Source organism: Lithobates pipiens, unplaced genomic scaffold (assembly GCF_037356315.1).
Source record: "Lithobates pipiens isolate NorthernLeopardFrog02 unplaced genomic scaffold, aLitPip1_a1.2 Scaffold_18, whole genome shotgun sequence".
In the NCBI taxonomy this organism is placed as follows: domain Eukaryota; kingdom Metazoa; phylum Chordata; class Amphibia; order Anura; family Ranidae; genus Lithobates; species Lithobates pipiens.
This window is the reverse complement of record NW_027507758.1, coordinates 483,324,235-483,349,934: the sequence shown is the minus strand read 5'-3', so window position 1 is coordinate 483,349,934 and position 25,700 is coordinate 483,324,235. Positions and strand designations below refer to the sequence as shown.

General features: G+C 43.8%; 1 protein-coding gene across 5 annotated transcripts in view; it reads right to left on the bottom strand.

The window, feature by feature from the left end:
• DGKD (diacylglycerol kinase delta) overlaps window positions 1-25,700 on the bottom strand; it is a 151,796-nt gene that overhangs the window by 95,050 nt on the left and 31,046 nt on the right. For all 5 annotated transcript variants that reach the window (XM_077488441.1, XM_077488442.1, XM_077488443.1 and 2 more), the window contains exon 2: window positions 7,825-7,935. In XM_077488441.1, coding sequence (XP_077344567.1) covers window positions 7,825-7,935 — 111 coding nt within the window. The remainder of the gene's footprint in view (window positions 1-7,824; window positions 7,936-25,700) is intronic.

The window sequence follows — 25,700 nt, the reverse complement described above, 5'->3', positions numbered from 1 at the left end:
GTGACAGACAGTATTGCAACGACCACCATTTTATTCTCTAGAGTGTTAGAATAATATATATATATATATATATATATATATATATATATATATATATATATATATATATATATATATATATATATATATATATATATAATGTTTAGGGGGTTCTGAGTAAAGGGAAGGAGATGGAGCTTCCCCTGCCTGCCAGCCTATTAGCATTGCTGGTTGTAATTCCAACGGCCACCACAAGAGGGCGCCAGATTCCAGAAGGAACCATAGGATCGTAGAAGGCCTCAAAGCCGGGGGCCTCAATTCCCGGCCGCCGGCGGCGCGGCCCGACGCGATCACGCCGGGGGGGTCCGCGGTGACAGGATACCCCCAGCTGTGATGACCCAGGCGCCAGCCCGCTATTTCTAGTCGCAAATGCGACCTGGCGCCCGGGTTTTGTCGAGCCCTGTTTTAAAGTAATTTATTATTAGGTAGCTCTGGGGGTCTCTTCCGACTTCTCCGTGATCTCGGGTGTCTTCTGTCAGGCTCCTCCACTATCTTCTGCTCTTTTGCCACTCTTTTGCTAGCATTGGCCCGATCTTCTCCGTCGTCTTCTTCCCTCTTCTCTTCTCCGATGTTGACACAAGGCTCTCTCCCAGTGTAATGCCGTGTGCACAAAGACTTATATAAGCATGGGGCGTGGTCATCAGGTGATGTCATCTGTGACACCGCCCCTTATGTCACCGCCCATCATGCCCCAGGCGGTGACATCATAAAGGGCAGGGTCACCAGATGGCATCACCCGGTGACCACGCCCCATGCCTAAATAAGTCATTGCGCACCATGCACACGGCATTACATTGGGAGAGAACGTTGTGTCAACATTGGAAGAAGAGCGGAGGGAAGAAGACAACGGAGAAGACCAGGCTAACGCTTGCAAAAGAGCAGCCAAAAGAGCAGAAGGAGCCTGGCAGAAGACACCAGAGAGCGGGAGACGAACCGGGGACCGGGAGAAGAGGGCAGGGAGAGCGGAGAAGTCGGAAGAGACCCCCCCCCAATTCAGAAGAGACCCCGGAGCTGCCTAATAAATTACTTTAAAAACCAGTCTAGTGTGTTTTTTTTTTTTTACACTTTTTCCCCCCAGGTGAATGGGTAGGGGTACGATACCCCATACTCATTCACATAGGGTGGGGGGTTGGGATCTGGGGGCCCCCTTATTAAAAGGGGGCTCCCGGATTCCAATAAGCCCCCCCACCCGCAGACCCCGACGGTTGTCGGGAAGAGGCCCTTGTCCACATCAAAATGGGGACAAGATGTTTTTGGGTGGGGGGCCACAGAGATTCATACCACAGTGCCTGGTATTGGCGGGGATCCAAGTTGGATCCCCATTCATTGAAGTCGGACATTTCTCTGACTTTAAGTTGCAGGGCAAAGTCGGATGCAAAGTAGGACGAGTGTCATGTCACACCAGTGTGAACCTGGCCTATGACCCTAACATGCCAAGAAAGTACAAAAAAAACCCAAATGACCCCTTTTTGGAAAGCAGACATTCCAAGGTATTAAGTAAGAGACATCATGAGTTTTTTGAAGTTGAAATTTTTTCCTACAATTCTTTGCAAAATCAAGTTGTTTTTTTTTCACAAAATTGTCATATTAGCAAGTTATTTCTCACACACAGCATATACATACCACAAATTACACCCCAAAATACATTCTGCTATTACTCCCGAGTATGGCGATACTACACGTGTGAGACTTTTACACAGCGTGGCCACATACAGAGGCCCAACGTGCAGGGAGCACCTTCAGGCGTTCTGGAGCATAAATCCAATTTCCTGACTACCTATTACACTTTTGAAAGTCCTGGGGCACCAGGACAATGGAAACGCCCCAAAAATTACCCCATTATGGAAAGAAAACGCCCCGACGTATAATCTATGAGGCATAATGAATCTTTTGAACATGTCATTTTTTTCTAAAAGTTTTTGGAAAATGTGGAAAGAAAATGAAAACGCTTTTTTTTTTTTTTTTTACACAAAGTTCTCCATTCATACAATATTTCTAACACATAGCAAAAATGACACCCCAAAATAGGTTTGCATACTTCTCCCGAGTATGGCGATACTACATGTGGGAGACTTCCACATACAGAGGCTGGGAACGGCTAGGCACTGACGAGTACTGTTGCGTATGGCTAGGTACGGCTGGGTATTGGCAATTACGGCTGGGGATGGATGGGATGGATGGTGGAGGGCTGGCAGGATGCAGAGTGTGGTGGAGGGCTGGCAGGATGCAGAGTGTGGTGGAGGGCTGGCAGGATGCAGAGTGTGGTGGAGGGATGGCAGGATGCAGAGTGTGGTGGAGGGATGGCAGGATGCAGAGTGTGGTGGAGGGATGGCAGGATGCAGAGTGTGGTGGAGGGATGGCAGGATGCAGAGTGTGGTGGAGGGATGACAGGATGCAGAGTGTGGTGGAGGGATGGCAGGATGCAGAGTGTGGTGGAGGGATGGCAGGATGCAGAGTGTGGTGGAGGGATGGCAGGATGCAGAGTGTGGTGGAGGGATGGCAGGATGCAGAGTGTGGTGGAGGGATGGCAGGATGCACAGTGTGGTGGAGGGATGGCAGGATGCACAGTGTGGTGGAGGGATGGCAGGATGCACAGTATGGTGGAGGGATGGCAGGATGCACAGTATGGTGGAGGGATGGCAGGATGCACAGTATGGTGGAGGGATGGCAGGATGCACAGTATGGTGGAGGGATGGCAGGATGCACAGTATGGTGGAGGGATGGCAGGATGCACAGTATGGTGGAGGGATGGCAGGATGCACAGTATGGTGGAGGGATGGCAGGATGCACAGTATGGTGGAGGGATGGCAGGATGCACAGTATGGTGGAGGGATGGCAGGATGCACAGTATGGTGGAGGGATGGCAGGATGCACAGTATGGTGGAGGGATGGCAGGATGCACAGTATGGTGGAGGGATGGCAGGATGCACAGTATGGTGGAGGGATGGCAGGATGCACAGTATGGTGGAGGGATGGCAGGATGCACAGTATGGTGGAGGGATGGCAGGATGCACAGTATGGTGGAGGGATGGCAGGATGCACAGTATGGTGGAGGGATGGCAGGATGCACAGTATGGTGGAGGGATGGCAGGATGCACAGTATGGTGGAGGGATGGCAGGATGCACAGAATGGTGGAGGGATGGCGGGATGCACAGTATGGTGGAGGGATGGCAGGATGCACAGTATGGTGGAGGGATGGCAGGATGCACAGTATGGTGGAGGGATGGCAGGATGCACAGTATGGTGGAGGGATGGCAGAATGCACAGTATGGTGGAGGGATGGCAGAATGCACAGTATGGTGGAGGGATGGCAGAATGCACAGTATGGTGGAGGGATGGCAGAATGCACAGTATGGTGGAGGGATGGCAGAATGCACAGAATGGTGGAGGGATGGCAGAATGCACAGAATGGTGGAGGGATGGCAGAATGCACAGAATGGTGGAGGGATGGCAGAATGCACAGAATGGTGGAGGGATGGCAGAATGCACAGAATGGTGGAGGGATGGCAGAATGCACAGAATGGTGGAGGGATGGCAGAATGCACAGAATGGTGGAGGGATGGCAGAATGCACAGAATGGTGGAGGGATGGCAGAATGCACAGAATGGTGGAGGGATGGCAGAATGCACAGAATGGAGGAGGGATGGCAGGATGCACAGAATGGAGGAGGGATGGCAGGATGCACAGAATGGAGGAGGGATGGCAGGATGCACAGTATGGTGGAGGGATGGCAGGATGCACAGTATGGTGGAGGGATGGCAGGATGCACAGTATGGTGGAGGGATGGCAGAGGCTGCAGTTGTCAGTGTCACTGAGCAGCGCTGTGGGTACTACACATCCAGCCCACAGCACTGCTGCATCCGATCTCTCCCCTCTCCGCTCACACTGGACGGAGAGGGGGGAGAGGAATCAGATATCATGCCAGTGATAGCTCATTTGACGGAGCGATCACGTGGTAAACGGCTGCTCCCGTGTGCGCGCGGGAGCGCAATTCTGGGAGGACATCAATGTATGCCCTCCCAGAGTTATCCCCAAACACATTTTATGACAATAACTTGGATATAAGCCTTTAAAATTAGCACTTTTGATTTTTCATGTTATGTCCCATAGACTTTAACGGTGTTCCGGCTTTCGCTGCCGCGAACACCGCATATTGTTTGCTGTTCGTCTCAAACTTCGGGCTCATCCCTAATAGTGAGTTTTACCCATCATAACTTTTTTTTTTTTTTTTTTTTTTTTTACACAGTAACTTTGCTAACAATCAACTCATTCAGTGTCACAAAAATGGAGAAACACATACACTATTTTAGATCTTTGCAGAAGTGGCCTCTGAACAAGGAAAAAGACTCAAAATATTTCAGCACAGTACTGGTTAGTTATTTCCACAAATGGTCTTTAGCCATTTTTAGGTATATTTATTATATTTCCTCAAGTGCTAAAATAGGGTCAATTATTACAAACCTGCTTACGGTCATGAAATGTCTTTGCACCAAATTAAAGGTGAAATATACTGTACTTGGTTCCTACTGGCAACCACTTGAATTTTGAGATAATTTTGTTTTCTCCAGTTTTACCACAGCCTGTATTTCTCCATTGCACAAACACACAAGATGTTTATAACAGAGGCCCATTCATTTTGGAGGGTAGATATTACTACAGACTTGACAGCACATGCCACACTGTGGCTGTATTTTAGGACTCATTCATAACACGTAGGCTACAGTATTGCTTCCCAGGCTGTTCTCTGTATAATGGTGCAGAGAGCATTCAATGATTGGACAATGACATTGGGTCATAATTGGCTCCAGGATCCCCCCCCCCCCCCCATTAATGAATTAAATGGGGCTTTGCGCGTTTTAAAATCCTAAATTGGGAGTAAACTTCCATGGTTTATTTTTACCTATAGGTAAGCCTATAATAAGGTACAGTAAATATCTCCTAAACATGCACTGTTTAGGAGATATTTACTTTAGATGCAGCCGATGTCACCAGGGCATTTGCTCAGGAGGAACGGCATACCTGTGACATTCCTTCAGAGTCCTGTGCCATAAACAGCAGCTCCTGCGCGCATGCGTGGAGTGACATCATCGTGGCACAGGACAAAGCCGAAGTCCCTGAACCTGGAAGAAAAACCAGGTGAAGATGGATTCTAGCACATTAGGACAGTGCCTTGCAGGTTTAAAAAAAGCCAACAGTTTACTATTGCATTTAAAGCAAGTGAAGAGCTAAGCACATTTATAAAAACACATTTTTGTGCTCTATAAAAGTGCCAGTGTATTCTTTTCTAAAGCAACTACAATAAGGCCGTTCTGCTGCTTTATAAATACACCTTTAATTATTCCCAGTAAATTAAAAATCAAATCTAACAGAACAGCAACAGGTACAAGAAAAGGGAAGGTGGGACTTTAAATGAGGCTACTGATTTGTGGGGGTGACATAATTAGAAAGTATATTTAATTGGCATATGGAGTCTGACAATACATAACAATAATGCACATAGTAGAAAATACACACACATACATGGTATTGACCTCATGAATACATTACATATACATGTCAAAGGGATGGCATATAAAACTGACAAGAGATTTAATGGGGTAAAATGAATTATTGCAGATTCATATGTATACACGTCATCTAAATGACACTATGCAGTATAAACAATGGTAAAAAACATATGATCATTTGGTTGTAGATAATGAATCCTATCAATAGGCATAAGAATGCATCCTAATAACCCTAACGCAGACTGTGTGCTTCATTTAAAGTCCCAAACTCCCCCCTATTATTCTAACAGAACAGCAACAACCAGTGAATTGCTTAAAGCAGAGTTCCACCCAAAAATTGAACTTCCGCCTTTCGGAATCCCCCCCCCCCCCCGTGTCATATTTGGCATCTTTTTTGGGGGGGGGGGGGACAGATACCCGTCTAATCCAGGTATTTGCTCCCACTTCCAGGCATAGATAGCCAAAGTATCCGCGCAATGTCCCTAGTCCACCCCCACACTGTCTTCTGGGAGACACACAGGTCCCAGAAGACAGCAGGGACCAGTGGGATCGCGCGTGCGCAGTAGGAAACCAGGCTGTGAAGCCGCAAGGCTTCACTTCCAGATTTCCTTACCAAAAGTGGCAGTGCCTCCACCCGAGAGCTGAGGGGCAGATCGGCTTTGGGTGCGGACATCACGGGCAACCTGGGCAGGCAAGCGTCCATATTTTAAAAGTCAGCAGCTACAGTATTTGGATAAAGGATAAGGATAAGTTCACTTTTTAAAAGATCATTTATTTTTGGAGCCGGTAAAGCACTGCACCAGTGATCAGCAGCTCGCTGATGCCATGCAGGTCTCCTTCAGATCACAGCATATTTGCGTGCCATACATCCCCCACAAGCAGGCAGGTATAATCTGACAGGAAGAATCAATGAACTACCAAAACGCCATTGTAGCTCATGGCTTGTAGTTCATTCACACACAGAGCTGTGTATTTATTTATTTTTAATGCCCCTCCCCCGCAGGTTAATGCCATAATGTTCAAGTATACCAGTAGATTATGACTACCTATTAAACAATGCCCTCCAGCGTTGTGCTGTCAGTGGTCAGGAGCTACCATCCTCTCCCGGTCTTCTTTTAGGGTTTACACTGCTTGGCTGCAATAACATCACTCCAATCTATGTACACTGGAGACAATTTGCGGCCAAGAGTGTGTGCCGTTAATGTGCTCCGAGCTGTATATCTCAGATTATATTACTGCTGATAGGCTAGGAGAGGCATTTACTACATGAGAGACCACTTTAATTAATTTGAATATACAGAAATCTATGAATAGAAACAAACACTGAGGAAATATGAGCTACGCCACAATAATATGCAAGTCATGGTGATACTGACATAAGCTCAACTAGGTGTTTATGTATTAAAGAGGAAGTAAACTTCCATCTTTTGCTTTTACCTATAGGTAAGCGTAAGCCTATAATAAGGCTTACCCATAGGCAGTGTAAATTTCTCCTAAACATGCACCGTTCAGGAAATATTTACATTACATTCAGTCAGTGACATCACTGGTTCATGCGCTCTGGCACTCATGCCGTTCCTTCAGAGCCCTGTGCCGTGAATGCCAGCTCCCATGCACGGGAGTGACATCATCATGGCTCCGGCCAGTCACAGAGCCGGAGTCCGCGAAGCAATATGGGTGAAGATGAGAGCCCTTGCAACGCGGGGGGGGGGTGCTTTTTTTTAAGGCAAGTTTAACCTAATGTGCTAGTATGTTATGCTGTCGACTGACATCACTTAGCCTGTCCAGACTCTGAAGAGATCCCGACTTTCATGCAGAGATTCACCCAAATACCTAGACCAGCAGCTGGCTCAGCCTTTCAGTGCACCACTAAGAGCCTGAGCTATCCGCTTCCACCCCCTCCACAGCCCGGCACTCCAGTGAGCCCTGGAGGGGCAGAGCACAGAGCGGTGACTATCAGTCAGAGCAGATCCAAGAACTGAGCGATCAGTAGTCTTTGATTGCTCAGTACGCGGTATAGAGGCAGTGGGAAACTGACCGATGTGGTATCAACTTAGAAAAGTTTGTTGTTTTTTTTTTTTCATACCCTGTACTCCTTTTACCACTAAAGATGAGCTCCGGCTTTTGAATCAGAGTATGAACCAACTTGAGCAATTCCACCATCACTAAATCACTGTACTTGGGCAATCATAAGCGGCTGAGGCATTCCTCATTCTGCAGCCACACACATAAATGCACATTACTGATTTGTACAGCCACACACTTTCCCCTTCTGACCTTCGCAGTCTTGGCGTAATAGAGCGTCCTGCCTCGCAGTTTGAAGTAGCGCCTCCTCCATCGCTGAAAGGAGCTTGTCTGCTTGTGTAGATGTCCCTCTTTTATTATAGCCTTTAAAAAAAGTCAGAGATGAATTAAAGTAAGAACATTGTTCAAAGAGATGAAACATACTGTATCAAAGTTGCTTGAGTCTCCTTATACGTCTTAAAAGAACACAATATAAACAAATGACTGCGACAGTAAAACTCAACGGGGCACCACCCCCCTCCTTTGAAATGAGAAATAGGACGAGACGGGGTGTCCCCTTTCACCACTTCTTTTTGGGTTGTCTCTAAACCCTCTCCTTGCAATGATCCAAAGCAACTCAGATATAAGGGGCATTAAGACAGGGGAGGAAGAACATAAACTGGCCTTAGCTGTTCACATGTTATGTTTTAGACCCCATGCATACTAGGTGATTGGCCCCAGTGCATAGGGCTCTGGCATTTAGCTGCAGGCAGAGGGCAGCCTGTCAAACTCTATGAGAGGTCAATTGCTGCTGAGGCTGAGCACCAAGTGGTACTCCTGTTTAGGGCAGTATGTGCCCAGAGATAAATGGCCATAAAAACACAAGAAGTCTGCTTTCTTTTTTCCGTGGGTGCATACTGCACTAAATGTTCAGACTGCTAGGTGCACTGTTCAGCAGCAGGTTTCATCCTCTCAGAGTTTATCAGGCTTCAAGCAGCAGGGCTGTACGGGGTACCTGTGGCCTCCTCCCACAGCTAAACACCAGAGCCTCATGCTTGTCATAAATGTCCGTCCCCCCCCCCCCCCCCACCTGTCAATGGTAATGTACACTAAATCACACATGCGCAGCTCAAAAAACATTTATGGCACCTGCCCTTTGCCAGGATAAAGTGATTCCTCTGCACATATGCAGGACTGACATCATCCTGGCCTAGCCATTCAAATGGCTGAGCAAACCCGGAAGAAAATGGGAATCCTGAGATTTGAGATCGCAGCGCTGGAGAGTATCCTTTGACAGGTAATATAGCCTATCGAGGAGTCCATTTTTTTCGTTTAACCAGTGGGTTGAACAAAAGACACCTGACCCGATTCCCCTGTCCACACATTTGATGTGGATAAGGGAATCCTCCCCGCTTAGCTTTTGTATTCTGACTGGGGAGAGATTTCCTCACCAATACACCCACCAGCATTGCAGGCTATAGTCTGCAGCACCCATCGAGTCAGGAAAAGCCAACAGGGTGGTTGTACAGAAATCGATCAGTAGACTTCTGTACAACCACCCTGCCCATACATGAATCAAAATTTGTCCAGTCCCTGCTAAACCGGACAAATTTCGATCCATGTACGGCTGCCTTAAATCTGTCATAATATGCTAGAAAGCCGTGCCTACCACCACATCATGACATAAATCTGCAGGGGCCCGTTAAGAAAAATAAAAGTTTAATTCCACTTTTAACCCCCTTCACACTGAGGGCAGGTTTGAAATCGTGCGAGTTCAACTCAACTTGCACTCTTTCAAACCAGCATTTTAGTCACAAATTCGGGGGTGATTTGAACGACATCTGTGCGGGCTCATGTACAGATGTCTTTTGAAATCGCCCCCAAAGTCGCCAAAAGTCGTGCAGAAACTACTTTCGGGAATCAATGCAGTGCAGCAAAGTCAGCACCGATTCAGATGATGCCATTGCCGGTGTTCTATCAAATAGTGCCCGGGACGAACGGCACATGCGCCGTAGGGAGCAGCACAACAGCTGATTTTACAAGCAGCCGTTGTGACAGCGAGATGGAGCCTGCGCACAATAGCTGACAGAAGAAATTTTTGTGTCAGATTGTGCCCCTTGCTGCCGAGGCGTGTTCATGTCAGTGAGGGGCAGATTTTTACACAATGGGGCTGATTATTAAATGATGGGCAGTACTGCTAAACACATATTTTTCTGATAGAAAAACCCACCCTTCAGTTGGCTAAACACTTCCCGCAAGCGTCCAGGAAGAATAGCAGAAAAATATGCGTTCTGCAGCACTGGCCATCATTGAATAACCCGCCCCCCATCTTGTATAATCCGCCCCTCACCAACATGAGCATGTCTCACCAGCGCAGGGCACAATCTGACACAAAAATGTCTTCCATCGGCTATTGCGCGTAGGCGCCGTCTCGCCATCACAACAGCTGATCGTAAAATCAGCTGTTGTGCTGCACATGCCCCGTTTGTCCCGGGTACTTCTTGATAGCGGGCACTATCCCATAGAACACCGGCAATAGGCTCAGATTTGGCATGCAATTTGGACATGTCAAAATGCCAAATCGGCCCAATATGAACGTGGGCTAAATATGTTTTTCTTCATATGCACATTTTACCATGCATGCTTTTGCAAATTTTTCTTATTGTATTTAATATTGGGATTACCAGAATAACTAGTAAAGAGCAGATTAGCTATTGCAATCACTTTGCCCATCTGCTTATTTAGAGTTGAGATAAATTATAAGCCTCCAAAAGGAATGTAGTAGGTCAGCTAACCCATAAACTTGCATTGTGAAAAGGTAAAGCACAACCCCCACATAGCATTGCAGGAAGCAAAGCAAACTATACACAGAAACAAGGTTTTTAAAACAAACACACAAAACATCCGATAAGATTATTTACAATAAAGTATATGCAAATGCTAATGATCCCCAATCATTCATTGAACCATAAATCATGGTAGTAAGATATCAAGATACTATATAAAAGCTTTGTTCTTAATAGAATATTGCTAAATAATTTATATTGTGAGTTTTTAAAGTTAAAAGTGCATTTAGTCCAACTACCAGCACTGGCAATGGAGGAGACTGGTTATGAAGATTGGCAGCGTCTATGGGCATTGCAGCACTTCTGCATCATGGAAATGGCAGTAGGTAGCAGGGCTGGGCAGGGGGCTTGTCCCCACGGCCGGGCAGGGGGCGTGTGCCTACTGCCTGATGTCAGCATTAGCAGGGGCATAAGTTCTCTGTATCCATCCCTGTGTCAGGCAGAGAAGGGCTGGGAAAAGAGTGCAGCAGCAAAGCCGACTACAGGCACCATGTGTTGGCATGGCAGAACAGCAAACTGACCACACCAGCACAGATCTGTCTCAGTTCCTGGTGTGGTCAGAATGCTACAGGGAAGAATAGGGATTGGTAGGATTGAGGTAGATATTTCTGACGAAAAAGAAAAACAAAAAAGTTACAAAAAAATAAATAAAAAATACATGGACACACAGACCTACTGTAGATGAAATGGTACATCTTGAGGTAACTTTCACTTATATTTTCCTCTTTAGGATTGAGCAGGGAATGGTAAACAACTCTGGTAGGGGATTATTTTCTGCTATTTGTATTCCACTACGGAGATTTCCCCACACTTCCTGTCAACACAACAGGAAACCTCTGCATAGGGAGGGAAATGCCCTCATTGAGAGTTCCCACCAAACAAGAGTCCCCATTGAAAGATTTCCCCTCTATTGCCATTTCAGTGACAATGCAAAATTTTGGTATTTCCCCTCACTTTTAGCCCAAGACAGAGGAGATTATTTACGAAAGGCAAATCCACTTTGCACCACAAGTGCACTTGGAAGTAAAGTCGCTGTAGATCTGAGGGGGACATGCAAGGAAAATAAAAAACAAAATTTTTCCTTTCACATGATTGGATGATAAAATCAACAGAGCATCCCCTCAGATCTACAGCAATCTGCAGTGACTGTTAGAGCTGCACAATTAATCGTCAAGACGTTATAGCAGTCTTGATTAAAGTGTTTCACAATTCTTTCTATGCAAAGAATTCTCTCTGCTCTTCTGAAGCCACAGCCACCAAAAGAAAGGCAGAGAAAAACTGGGCAGTCTGCCAACAATCACAACATTCTTTATCAGTTGAACTTAAGTGTAAACATTGTAACAATCTGTCAATGGAATAGACTTTGTGTGTAAGTGAAAAAAGTTTAACCACTTAAACACTAAGGCCCCTTTCACACGGGATGGATCCAACACGGACCATCTGTTTTTTTTGCTCGAAAATTACTTAGAACCCCCAAAACGTTATATATCTTTTTATAGACACCTTCTCTAGACACCCTAGAGAACACCCTATATCTTCTCTAGACACCCTAGAGAATAAAATGGTGCTTGTTGCAATATTTTATGTCACACTGTATTTGCGCAGCGGTCTTTCAAATGCAATTTTTTTTTTTTAATTACTTTAATGAATAAAAAAAAATAAAAAAAAAGCTAACCAGTAAAGTTAGCCCATTTTTTTGTATAAATGTGAAAGATTTTACGTCGCGAGAATCGTGAACTTTTTATTCTAAGCAAAAAAAACAAAACGTGATTATCATTTTGGCCAGAATCGTGCAGCTCTAGTGACTGCACTTCCAAATGCACTTGAAGAGCAGAGTGGATTTGCCTTTAGGAAATCAACCCCATAGTGTGAATACGTGAATATCCTCAACAGCAAAAAGAAAGAGTTCAAGAAAAACCTGTTCAGGTTTTAGCTCTCTCCTACACTCCCCAAACTTAAAGTTTGTGCTTGAAAGTAGAAATAAAAGGAAAACCTCTCTTTTCATCTTGGATAGAGAAAAGGAAAGTTATAACCCCAGTCTGTTTTTCTTTTTTGCCATCTGTGTTCTATTGTGGAGATTTCCTCTCACTTCCTGTCCCATAGCCAAAACAGGAAGCAAGAAGAAATGCCTCCAAAGTGCGGGAATCCCTGGTTGTCATCAAGATCACCAGAACTGGTGCCCCCATTGGAAGATTTCCTCTCTATTCCTGTACTGGGGACAATCCATTACATTCACTTTAACAATAATGATAAACAGGACAAATAAAGAGGGTGAATCTCTGCAATAGGGAACCAGCAAGAAAAACTGACATATGTTCTAATGCCCCCCCATTCCATTCAAAAAGAGAAAAAGTTTTGCCTTTAGTTATAATTTGAAGTGAAATGAAACTCCATTTTGAACTTGTACCTATAATAAGACTTACCTGTAGGTATCAAACTTAAAGAGGAAGTAAACTTCTCTGCATTGTTTGTACCCATAGGAAGGCCTTTAATAGGGCTTACCTATAGGGACTGTAAATATCTCCTAAACTTGCACCGTTTAGGAGATATTTACTGTATACGCCACCAATGAGGTCATCGGCGCATTTGTTCAAAAGAAACAGCCATCAGTGCCGTTTTTTCAGAGCCATGTGCCATGACCTGCGTCTCTCGTGCGAATGTGTGGGAGTGATTTCACGTAGCTTAGGCAAGTCACAGAGCTGGAGTCCATGGACCCGGAAGTAAAAAGGGTTGCTGATTCAAATCCCAACCACGACACCACCTGCCTGGAGTTTGCATGTTCTCCCTGTGCCTGCGTGGGTTTACTCCGGGTACTCCAGTTTCCTCCCACACTCCAAAGATGCTGGTAGGTAGAGCTGCACAATTAATCGTTAAAAAATTGTGATCTCGATTCACCCCCTCTGACGATCTCTCCAATTCTTTCATACTAACAAGTGGAGAAACAATCTGCTCACTCAGCTGTCAAAAGAAAACATCTGGGCAATCTGCCAAGTTTTTTTTTTTAACTTTGTAAGGAAGCTTCCTTCTTAGATCAAAGGGATAGAACTTCTGTGTAAATAAATAGTCTGAGCAGACTGACAAGTTTTCAACAAAGTGTGAATGCAGGAAGTTTAACCAATTAAAGTCTAAATCTTTTTCTGACACTTGTTTAAGTTAAAATCAATATTTTTTGCTAGAAAATTACTTGGAACCCCCAAACATTATATATATTTTAGCAGAGACCCTATTCAAATGAATACAGAGCCTGCTCGGATTGGAGTAACAACCTCTGCCAATCCGAGCAGGATTGGCTTTGAGAGTCAGAGAGGCGCGGGCTGATGATGATACAGCCTCTGCCAATCCAAGCAGGCTTTGTATTCATTAACAGAATACATCGCTCGCCGTGATTGGTTCCAGCAAAAGCAGGAAGAAGGATATGGCGCCAGCTCCTGCTCCAGCAAGAAGGACGAAATATCAAGCGTCGGAAGCCTTGGAAGGGGGGTCGTCTTATACGGTAAGTACAATTAAAAAATGCTTAAACAACAGTAAGATTAGGGGGTCATCTTATACACCGGTATATATATATATATATATATATAATATATAATATATAAAGAACAATCCAATATACCCAATTGTATACCCACAGTTGATCCAGAGGAAGGCAAAAAAAAAAACAGCAGCGCATGCTCTAATTTGGCCAGAACCACTTCTGCAGGGAGTCTATTCCACATTTTCACAGCTCTTGCTGTGAAGAAACCTTTCCGTATTTGGAGATGAAATCTCTTTTACTCTAGATGTAATTTTTTTCCCCCCGTGTCCACTGGGTAGACCGTAAAGAGAATAACTCAACACCAAGTTCACTATATGGACCCCTTATATATTTGTACATGTTAATCAGATTCCCCTTATTCTCCTCTTATCGAGAGAGAATAAATTCAGTCCCTCTAATCTTTCCTCATAGCTGAGCTCCTCCATGCCTCTTATCAGTTTGGTTGCCCTTCTCTGCACTTTCTCCAGTTCCCCGATATCCTTTTTGAGAACTGGTGCCCAAAACTGAACTGCATATTCCAGATGAGGTCTTATTAATGATTTGAACAAGGGAAAAATGATATCTCTCTCTCTGGAGTCCATACCTCATAATACAAGAAAGGACTTTGCTCGCTTTGGAAACCGCAGCTTGGCATTGGCTTCTGTCTACATTGGCACTAGTATATGAATGTGAGTTAGGGACCTTAGATTGTAAGCTCCTTGATGGTAGGGACCGATGTGAATGTACAATGTATATGTAAAGTGTTGCGTAATTTGACGGCGCTATACAAGTACCTTAAATAATAATAAGGAGGAAGACATGTGAAGATAAATGGGGCCTCCAGCAGTGACAACGAGGGCTTCATTTGCAGGCAAGTTTCACATAATGTGCTAGTATGAGATGCATACTAGCACATTATGCCTTTATTTCAGGAAAAAAAGACAGCGTTTACTCCCTCTTTAAAAAGTTTAGGAGATATTCACACAACAAGCAGCCAGTGACGTAACCGCTGCATACGCTCTAAAGGGACAGGATGCCATGCCGCTCACATGAGCGGGACTGGCGCCATTTCGGCCCTGGTCATTCATACGGCGGGAGCCTGCAAACCCAGAAGGAAGACCAGGTGAAGATGGCAGCGCTGGGGAGCCGTGACACTGATGCGCTGGAGGGCTCCGCGTACAGGTAAGTCTGTCATAATGTGCTAGTATTTGGTGCATACTAGTACATTAGGACTACAAGCTGCAGGGGGCCCACTGTTTTTAATTTTTTCTGGCAGTTTAGTACCACTTTAAAGCTGAACTCCAGGCAAAACATATATTGCCTTAGTAAGAAAGCCATTTGTGTTCTTACTTGAATCTCTGTGCATTTCTTTCAGATCTGTGCAGTGATCCAGCATAAAACAACCCCTGCACTTCATCTATGTGCCAGAGTTTCCAGTAATATAGACTGGTGACTGATCTTGTACTCACCCCCCTACTGTAGTATTTATCTGCAGGTAGTCTGTAGTGGATGAGGCCTACTCGGCTAACAGGGATGACATCATTACTACATGTACAAGGTAATATCTGAGTTTGCAAAGGCATTTAGTGCACACAAAGTAGATTTATACGACTAATAAACCAATACACTTGCTCCCCAAAAAGTCACGGAAGCTGGTGAAGTAGGAAATAGGGCAAGGCCACAGCTTTATTGAACTTTGCAAATGTAACAACTTTCCAAATGTACCAAACAATGCCAGTTACTGTATACTGTGAGCACCCATAAAACAAAAACTCACATAGCCATTAAACTGACCCCAGAATTTAACTTGAGGGCATAGCCCATAAAGCAACATCAACTGCTGTGCAAGGTCGAAACCGCTAATAAAGTAGTGACAAAACATCACAACGGGTGGGAGGGTGGGCAACTCTAGTGATAGCTGAATCTCCTCAGCAGTTGAACGTACCCCACTGTAGCCTTTCGCTAGAGTTCAGGCTCTACCCAAACACTTCAGGTCTTTGTAGCCAATCCAAAGGGAGCTACTTAACTTCCCGTTTAGATTCACGCACACAGTGGTGCCATGCTTCCAGCATTCAAGGTTACCTTTCCCCAACGGAGGTTCAAGGGGCGATTCAAATATATGTATATATCTGCATATAGTAAACTTGAAGCTGATCTATCTTACATGTTTATATGAGGCTTAAAGTGGAACTTTAGTCAGAAAATTAGGTCCTTATAGGTACTTCAGTCTGGCATTTTTGCAAGTATAGCTATGCAAAATATTAAAAATAAGTGCCTTTGCTGTTTAGAATCCAGTAATACACTGTCTCGCCCTGCTCTGCACAAACTCAGTTGCTCTCCATTTTTGGCATTGTGCCAAAAATAAGAGCCACCAGGGGATGATCAGACAGTTTAAATAATTACTGCTGTTCAGGGGCTCTGGGTTTCAGCAAAATGGCATCCCTCCGCAGGATGAAACAGGAGCCATGCTGGAGGCAATTTACAACACACACTCATTTAGTAGCATACTTGTTAATGTGGAATGTATTTTCCTTGCTTAAGAACATTATTTTTTATCAAGTCATTATTGGTAAAGTTTCACTTTAAGCAGTTCTGGTATGACAGCATGGAAAAGTAGGGTGCTCCTATAGAGTCAGAAAAGTACCTGTAGTTCAAAAGAAAGTAGTTCATTCCGTCTGAATGGGCGTTTAACAAGCCTCAATGCATGAAGATAAAAAAGTACCCAAAATTACTTTTAGAGCTAGTTTACACATTCAGCAAGGACTGACGTTCCTCTGAAAAGTGAGCCACATTATGTCAATATGTCATCCTTTCACTGCTTCTTTTAACCCTGTAATGGCTCCATTACCGTGCCACATCTCTGAGCAGCAAATAGCTTTAATGGATAAATAGAGAGTTAAAATGGTGTCCTCTTCATCCTCCTCATCAAAGCCATATACCTCCGCAAAGGCCAGCTGTGGCTTGGCTTTAGGTCAGAGCCTTTCAAATAGGATGATCTTCTGATCTGTAGACTTATGACTTTGATGAAGAGGGGAGGGATGCCAGCTATAATTATCCTTTGAAAAAATGACATGCCACATGTGGCCTGTCAGGCGGTAAGGAGTGAATAAAGCAGAACTTCCACTTTTGGGTGGAACTCTGCTTTAAGGGGGTAAAACCTTCCAGGGCTAAAATGGATAAACTCAGTTACTCTTAAAGCGGGAGTCCACCGGGACTCCGCGTTTTTTTTTTTTTTTTTTTAAAAGCCAGCAGCTACAAATACTGCAGCTGCTGACTTTTAAATAGTGACACTTACCTGTCCAGCGCGCCCGCGATGTCGGCACCCGAAGCCGATCGCTCGCTCGGCTGCCGGGTCCCGCCGCCATCTTGGGTATGGGAATCAGGAAATGGAGCCTTTCGGCTTCATTTCCCGGTTCCCTACTGCGCATGCGCGAGCCGCGCGGCGCAATCCGGACGGTCCCCGCTGCCTCTGGGAGCTGTGTGTTTCCCAGCAGGCAGCGGGGCACTTGCTGAAGGGGGCGGGCGCTTGCAGAACGGGGGCGTAACCTACGCTCGTTCCGCAGAGCGCTAGCCCGGAAGTGGGTGCAGTTACCTGGATTATCCAGGTAACTGCACCCCCCTCCCCCCTGAAAGGTGCCGATTGTGGCGCCGGAGGGGGGGGGGATTCCGATGAGCGGAGGTCCATTTTAGGGTGGACCTCCGCTTTAAGGCCTGAAACCAGATTTGATAACAATGATTAAGGGCGCTCTGTAAGAAGCATTATTCTAAACCACCGATTTGTAAAATAATTTCTGAACCACTAATTTGCAATGGCTGTGACAAAAATACTTACAACAATATGGTGATCACCAGAGTAAAAATATGTACATAGAAAATGGCAATAATTAAACTGGAAAAATAGTGAACATCAGTGAACCACTGTACGTAATAATAGTAATGAACAATGTAAAGTCCCAATAACGTGTCTCTACAAAGAATAAGTTCTGCCGAATTCTAACGATCCGGAGCGTGAAAAACAAATGATAATTGTGATATAGTATCAAGTCGGGAAAAGGCTTGCGACTCCCTCCACCATATACGTAGAACTACACCAGTAGTGAAGATACAAGTCCAAACTGCTTACCAGATCCGTTTGACCACTTTAGTTAAAAAGTAAGTCAAACAACGCTTGTACAGGAAAATGCCTGCTCATATGGATGCCGATGCAAATGATAGTAGATGGTGTATCCCTCTTCACAGACTCAAGCGGCAAATGTGAAAAAATACAAAAAGATCCATAGCATAATACTGACTTTAACCACTTGCCGACCGCCGCACGACGATGTACGTCCTATTTTTGAAGAGGGATATCTCGGTAACGGCAGCAGCTGCTGCCACAACCGAGATATCCATCTCTTCAGGCGGCGGTCGGCTGTACGATAACGGTGGTCTCCGCGGCGGATTTGCCACGAGATCACCGCTATCGGCGGCGGGAGAGGTGCCACCCCCCCTCCCGCCGCCCTCCTGCACCTTCCGCCGCTTACCGGAGCCGTCAGGAGCGGCGGAGGCGATCGGGTCCTTTCATCTGCTGGGCATAGAGACAAGTGAGGCTAAGATGGCCCCCACTTGTCTCTATACCATAGGAGGGCGGAAGCGACGTCAAAACGTCACTTTCGCCCATACCTCTTAAAGGTATATTTTTTTTTAAATGTCAGATTTTCTTTTTTTTTTTTTTTTGCATTTTAGCCCAAATATGAGATCTGAGGACTTTTTGACCCCAGATCTCATATTTAAGAGGACCTGTCATGCTTTTTTCTATTACAAGGGATGTTTACATTCCTTGTAATAGGAATAAAAGTGATCCATTTTTTTTTTTTTTAAAAACAGTGTAAAAATAAATAAAATCAATTAAAATAAATAAGAAAAAAAAATAAAAATGTTTAAAAAACACCCCGTCACGACGAGCTTGCGCACAGAAGCGAGCGCATACGTGAGTAGCGCCCGCATATGAAAATGGTGGTCAAACCACACATGTGAGGTATCGCCGCGATCGGTAGAGCGAGAGCAATAATTCTAGCCCTAGAGCTCCTCTGTAATGCAAAAAATGCAACCTGTAGAATTTTTTAAATGTCGCTTATGGAGATTTTTGAGGCTAAAAGTTTGACGCCATTCCACGAGCGGGCGCAATTTTGAAGCGTGACATGTTGGGTATCAATTTACTCGGTGTACCATTATCTTTCACAATATAAAAAAAAAATTGGGCTAATTTTACTGTTGTCTTATTTTTTTATTCAAAAAAGTGAATTTTTTTCCAAAAAAAGTGCGCTTGTAAGACCGCTGCGCAAATACGGTGTGAAAAAAAGGATTTCAATGACCGCCATTTTATTCTCTAGGGTGTTAGAAAAAAAAACAATATAAAATGTTTGGGGGTTCTAAGTAATTTTCTAGCAAAAAAAACTGTTTTAAACATGTAAACACCAAGTCTGAAAAAGAGGCCTGGTCCTTAAGTGGTTAATAATAAAAAATAGGTAAAAAACAGACAGCCAAAGGGCTCCTTACATGGTTTTGTGTCTGACCTGGCACTGGGACTGTTCGCTCTGACCGAAAGAATCACTCTCCAACCCAAGGAAACAATCCTTCCGCATTCGAAATTTGGCGTGCGTTCCAGGCCTGCAGACCGGCAAACCAGAGGGCCGGAAATGGCGTTCGAATAGCGTGACCAAGTGCCGCTCTGATGTACGTTTCGTTGTTAACGTCTTCAGGAAGCTCACTGGGTCACTGGTAATTGTCGCTTATATCGGATCGCTTATCGAATTGTAGCGAATAAAAAAGCAGGTCATTTTTAAAACGCTAGTCCCTCCGAGTCCTTCTTATCTTAAGGACAGCAGAGATTTGATAATCTCCTTGCAAGGACGGGTGGCCACTGATGACACCCTTTCGATTACAATAGATATTGAATCCCTTTATACTAAACATCCGGCACCATGATGCACTAAAATGGGCATTAAATAAAGAATCTAACCTTAAAAAGTTGCAGATCAATTTTTTACTAAAAGGGTTAAAGTTAGCTATGACTTATTACATCTTTTAGGCAAATAACGATTTTTATAACCAGATAGGGGGGGTGGCCATGGGGGCACGGTATGCTCCGAGTATAGCTAATATTGTACTCAATAAATGGGAATCTGAGAGCATTTTTCTTGATATGAATAGGTCTTTGGTGTTCTATAAAAGATAGATCGATGACGGGATCCTGTTTTGGCAGGGTGATCAGGCCAGTTTTGTATCTTTCTTGGGCACAATGAATATAAACAAATATGGTTTAAAATTTTCAGCAGAATTAAGTAGGAAAGAGGTTAATTACTTGGACCTTACCATCACTAAACAAGGTAGGGGGTTCCTAACTAAAACCTTTTTTAAGGCCACTGACAGGAATGGCTACGTGCCCACGCACGGTTGCCATCACCCTCAGTGGATTGGAGCAGTCCCCAAAGGACAATACATGAGACTCAGGCGAAACTGTACAAATGAGGTTGATTTTGTCACACAAGCGGGAATTCTCACAGAGCGATTCCTAGAAAAAGGGTATAGACCAGAGACCCTAAGTAGAGATCTTGATAAAGTGTCAAATATGGAGAGACAATCCCTATTGACCCCCAAGCCTAAATCTACATTTAAGGGTGAATTAGCTTTTGTGACAGGATTCAATAGACAATACAAGCAATTAGAGACTATTTTCAAAAAATATTGGCCCATTTTACAAAAAGACAAAGACCCTGCATCTACCATTCCAAACAGGCCTAGGTTCATCTATAGGAGGGCCCCTGGCCTTAGAAACCGGCTAGCTTGAAATGTACCAGACCCACCAAAGAAATTGGTGACTTTCTTGGATAGTTCTGGTTTTCACTTCTGTACCAGGTGTCGTGCATGTAAAGTTACTAGGGGTCCTGAGATACCTAAAAAAAATGCTTAATTTTACATCACGTGTAACGGGAGAAGAATTTAAGACAGGGCTCGACAAAACCCGGGCGCCAGGTCACATTTGCGACTAGAATTAGTGACCTGGCGCCTGGGGCAGCACAGCTGGGGGTATCCTGTCTCCGTGGACCCCCCCGGCGTGATCGTGTCAGGCCGCGCCGCCGGTAATTGAGCCCCCGGCTTTGAGGCCTTCTGTGATCCTATGGTTCCTTCTGGAATCTGGCGCCCTCTTGTGGTGGCCATCGGAATTACAACCAGCAATGCTAATAGAGCTTGCCTTCCCTTTACTTAGAACCCCAAAATATATAGGTCTGGGGCTAGAATTATTGCTCTTACTCTACCGATCGCAGCAATACCTCACATGTGTGGTTTGAACACCGCTTTCATATATGCGTTCGCTTCTGCACGCAAGCTCCTTATTTTAACTTTTATTTTTATTTTTTTCACTGTTCTTTTAAAAAAATATATATATATAATAAAGTGTGTCACTTTTATTCCTATTACAAGGAATGTAAAAATCCCTTGTAATAGAAAAAAGCATGACAGGTCCTCTTATATATGAGATCTGGGGTCAGAGAGACCGGACATCTCATATTTACACTAAAATGCAATTTAAAAAAAAATTGTCATTTGAAAAAAATAAAACAAATAAAATGTCCCTCTAAGAGCTATGGGCAATGACTTGGAGACAGGTGGGGGCTGGGGGCTATCTTCCCCTCACTCGTCTCCATATCAGGCCAGGGACAGGTCCAGATCACTGTCACGGACCTGGCTCCTAACTTTTTTAGCTGGCTCCTAGATTCCAAGCAAATTTGTCAACCCCTGATTTAAGATTAAACCTCTCATTACTTGCAATTCAGATCACGTTACTTACGTATTGGAATGCCCATGTTCATTGCAATATGTAGGCCGTACTACAAGACAATTAAAGATTAGAATAAATGAGCATCTTGCAAATATAAAGAAAGGTTTTCCCAACCACAGTGTCTCAAGACACTTTAAACAGCACCATAATAGCGATCCTTCCTTGTGTAGGTTCTATGGGATTGATAAAATCACAAGACACTGGAGAGGAACGCATATGAAAAGAGAAATTTCAAAAAATGAAACCAGATGGATTTATAAATTACAAATTTTACAGCCATTGGGAATGAACATTGAACTTGATCTAAATTGTTTCTTATCCAATGACTAATTGATTTAAAACAGTTTTGGGAACTTTCCTCCATGTCCCCCTGTCCATATAGGTACACCAGACTAGGGTTACCCCGTTCTTTTTTCTTTGATAGTTTTAAATTCTTATCATACGTTTTTTATTTAGGTGTCAATCGTGGTTTGATTACCTCTGGTTGCTATTGCACAGGTTGTCCTGCCCCTTTGGAGCATTTATGTGCTCCCTTATGGGACAGGTGCATGTGTATTTTTGTCTCTATGCGTTTTATTTTATGGTTGGTAACGTGCTTGTGTACATGTCTTCTCCCTATGGTTTGGGGGTTTTTTTTTTTATATGTATAGTCGCACATATATACTTTTTTATATATATTTTTTTATAAAGTGTTTTGTAAAAAACATTTTTTTATCGTTATATTTTCTTATATTGATTTTGTTTATGTTGGAATCATGTGAAAGATTAGTAACTCACTTGCCATCCGTTTATGATCAGTTTTTTATATTTTTACCTTTGAATGTAAAATGTATTGTGGGCACCTTGTCCCATTAATTATACATTGTGGATATGAATGTGAATAATTGCATTTGTTCGTTGTGGTCACCTGGGTGGCACTGGGGCTGCACATGACCTTTTTTTCCATTCATTACAATTTTTTTAGTGATTCGATCTTATTGACATCCGTATCCGTCACAATTCGATAAGGATTTGATATGGTTTACCATTGACTTCGTTATTCGAGTGGGATTCAGTATGAATGCCAATCGGTATTGTTCGTTGCTTTGCCTTATTGGCTGCGCACGACCTGTATTGTTCATCCGCCAATATCTGTTAGTGTTTTGATATAATTGACAATCATGTCCGTCACAATTCGGTGTTATCTGTTGATTCGATATGATTGCCAATTATTATTGCTAGTTGTGTTTTGCCTTGTTTGTACTGAGGCTGCACACGACCTGCTTTTTTATTCGCTACAATTCGATAAGTGATCCGATATAAGCGACAATTACCAGTGACCCAGTGAGCTTCCTGAAGACGTTAACAACGAAACGTACGTCAGAGCGGCACTTGGTCACGCTATTCGAACGCCATTTCCGGCCCTCTGGTTTGTCGGTCTGCAGGCCTGGAACGCACGCCAAATTTCGAATGCGGAAGGATTGTTTCCTTGGGTTGGAGAGTGATTCTTTCGGTCAGAGCGAGCAGTCCCAGTGCCAGGTCAGGCACAAAACCATGTAAGGAGCCCTTTGGCTGTCTGTTTACCTATTTTTTATTATTAAAGTCAGTATTATGCTATGGATCTTTTTGTATTTTTTCACATTTGCCGCTTGAGTCTGTGAAGAGGGATACACCATCTACTATCATTTGCATCGGCATCCATATGAGCAGGCATTTTTCTGTACAAGCATTGTTTGACTTACTTTTTAACTAAAGTGGTCAAACGGATCTGGTAAGCAGTTTGGACTTGTATCTTCACTACTGGTGTAGTTCTACGTATATGGTGGAGGGAGTCGCAAGCCTTTTCCCCGACTTGATACTATATCACAATTATCATTTGTTTTTCACACTCCGGATCGTTAGAATTCGGCAGAACTTATTCTTTGTAGAGACACGTTATTGGGACTTTACATTGTTCATTATTATTACGTACAGTGGTTCACTGATGTTCACTATTTTTCCAGTTTAATTATTGTCATTTTCTATGTACATATTTTTACTCTGGTGATCACCATATTGTTGTAAGTATTTTTGTCACAGCCATTGCAACTTAGTGGTTCAGAAACTATTTTACAAATCGGTGGTTTAGAATAATGCTTCTTACAGAGCGCCCTTAATCATTGTTATCACTCTACAGGTGTTTTCTTTCACTTTTCTAGGGAGCTGCTCTTTGTGTATTTTTCTCATTAGTGTTTTTGTTCACATGGCGCGGAATTTGAACAGTTGAATTTCAACTGCTTTGTTCCCTGAAACCAGATTTACTTTTACTTAAAGTGTTACTAAACCCAAGACCCTGCATTCACTATACCTGGTCCCCAATAGTACACAGAACATGGAAATGCAATTATTTTAGTAAATATAAACTGCTAAATACCTTTTCTCATCAGCAGTATATAGCTGTCTTGTGACTTCTATCAGTGTGCGGCTAAGCACTGGCTAAAGCTTGTAGGAGGAGTTTTCATTCTCCTCTGACTGTCCTATAAGGCTGCATGACCCCTGACCCTCTGTCTGGACAGTGCCGATTGGCCCTGTGTTGATCACATGCACCACCCCAAGAAAAAAAAATATATATAGCAATACACATGAAGCTGAGCATGTGCAGCTTGGTCCCCTAGCCTCTGTCTTATCAGGAGATGGATTGGGGACTGTGAAAAAAAGGAGAAGGACAGAGAACAGCTTTTTTTTTTATGCAATGCAGAGGATTAACCCCTTAGGTACCACAGTGAGTACAACAAGCATGTTTTACAGCATATACAGACTGATGTTACTGTTGTGGGTTCAGTAACACTTTAAAATAGTATGTTTGGACCAAGGTGGTCTTAAAGGACTATTTACATTACCCCCATCAGTATACAGTGGCTTCCCATTTGGTGCTGAAAAAGAATCACAGGAAGCCTACAGTGCTGACAGTGAGACCCCTTTCACACTGCAGGCGTTTTTCTGGCCCTACAGCGCTAAAAATAGCGCCTGCATAGCGCCTGAAAAAAGCGTCTCCATTCACTCCAGTGTGAAAATCTGAGGGCTTTCACACTGGAGCTGACAGGGCGTCAAAAAAAGTGCTGCTAGCAGCTTCTTTGGAGCGGTGAACTCACCGCTACTCCCCATTGAAATCAATGGGGCAGCCCTGCGATACTGATGGCGTTGTGTGGGCAGATTTAACCCCTTTTCGGCCACTAGCAGGGGGTTAAAACTGCCCTAGCGGCCGAATAGTGCAACTAAAACGACGGTAAAGTGACGCTAAAAATAACTTTACCGCTGGCGCCCGGGGCTGCTCTGTGTGAAAGGGGTCTGACTGCAGCAATTAGTGAAAGAAATTTGATTGGACACAGGTACTGTGGTTCATCAGCTTCATTTTCAATCAGACGTCGCTTAGATTGTACCAAGAGGAATAGTAAAGGACACTCACCATGCAGTCATTTGTAAGCAAAGTGTGTACATATAATGGCCAACAACAGCGGGCATAGCGTACACATATATTTACAAATGATCATTTAAGAAAGGAAATAAAAAAAGGACATAATAATATTATTTACATTATGTACATAGTTACCCATTAAAGACCAACTTCAGTCAATGACTTTACTTTTTAGTTTATGTGGAAAAGACCTTCTGCGAGGTTTTAAATATTGTCCGTGTCCCCACAGAAAGATTCCAGTCCTGTTCTGTCACCAGTCACCTGAACAGGACATTGTGACAGGAAATATCTTACGAGAGGATATAGACGGCAATAAAACCCTCACAGAGGTCCCAATCCTTCCTTATGGAGGGAGTGCCTGAGAGTGGATTCCGTGAGAAGATAAAAAAAAAAAACAGGGGTGTATTATGAGGGGGGGGAAAAATGTTTGGGTGCAATGCATTTCCTGCTTTCCACACATCATTGAAGCCTCATGGTTCCCTCTTCCCTCCTCCTAAATACAACTAACCACCATTATAGGTCAGCAAACAGAAACTC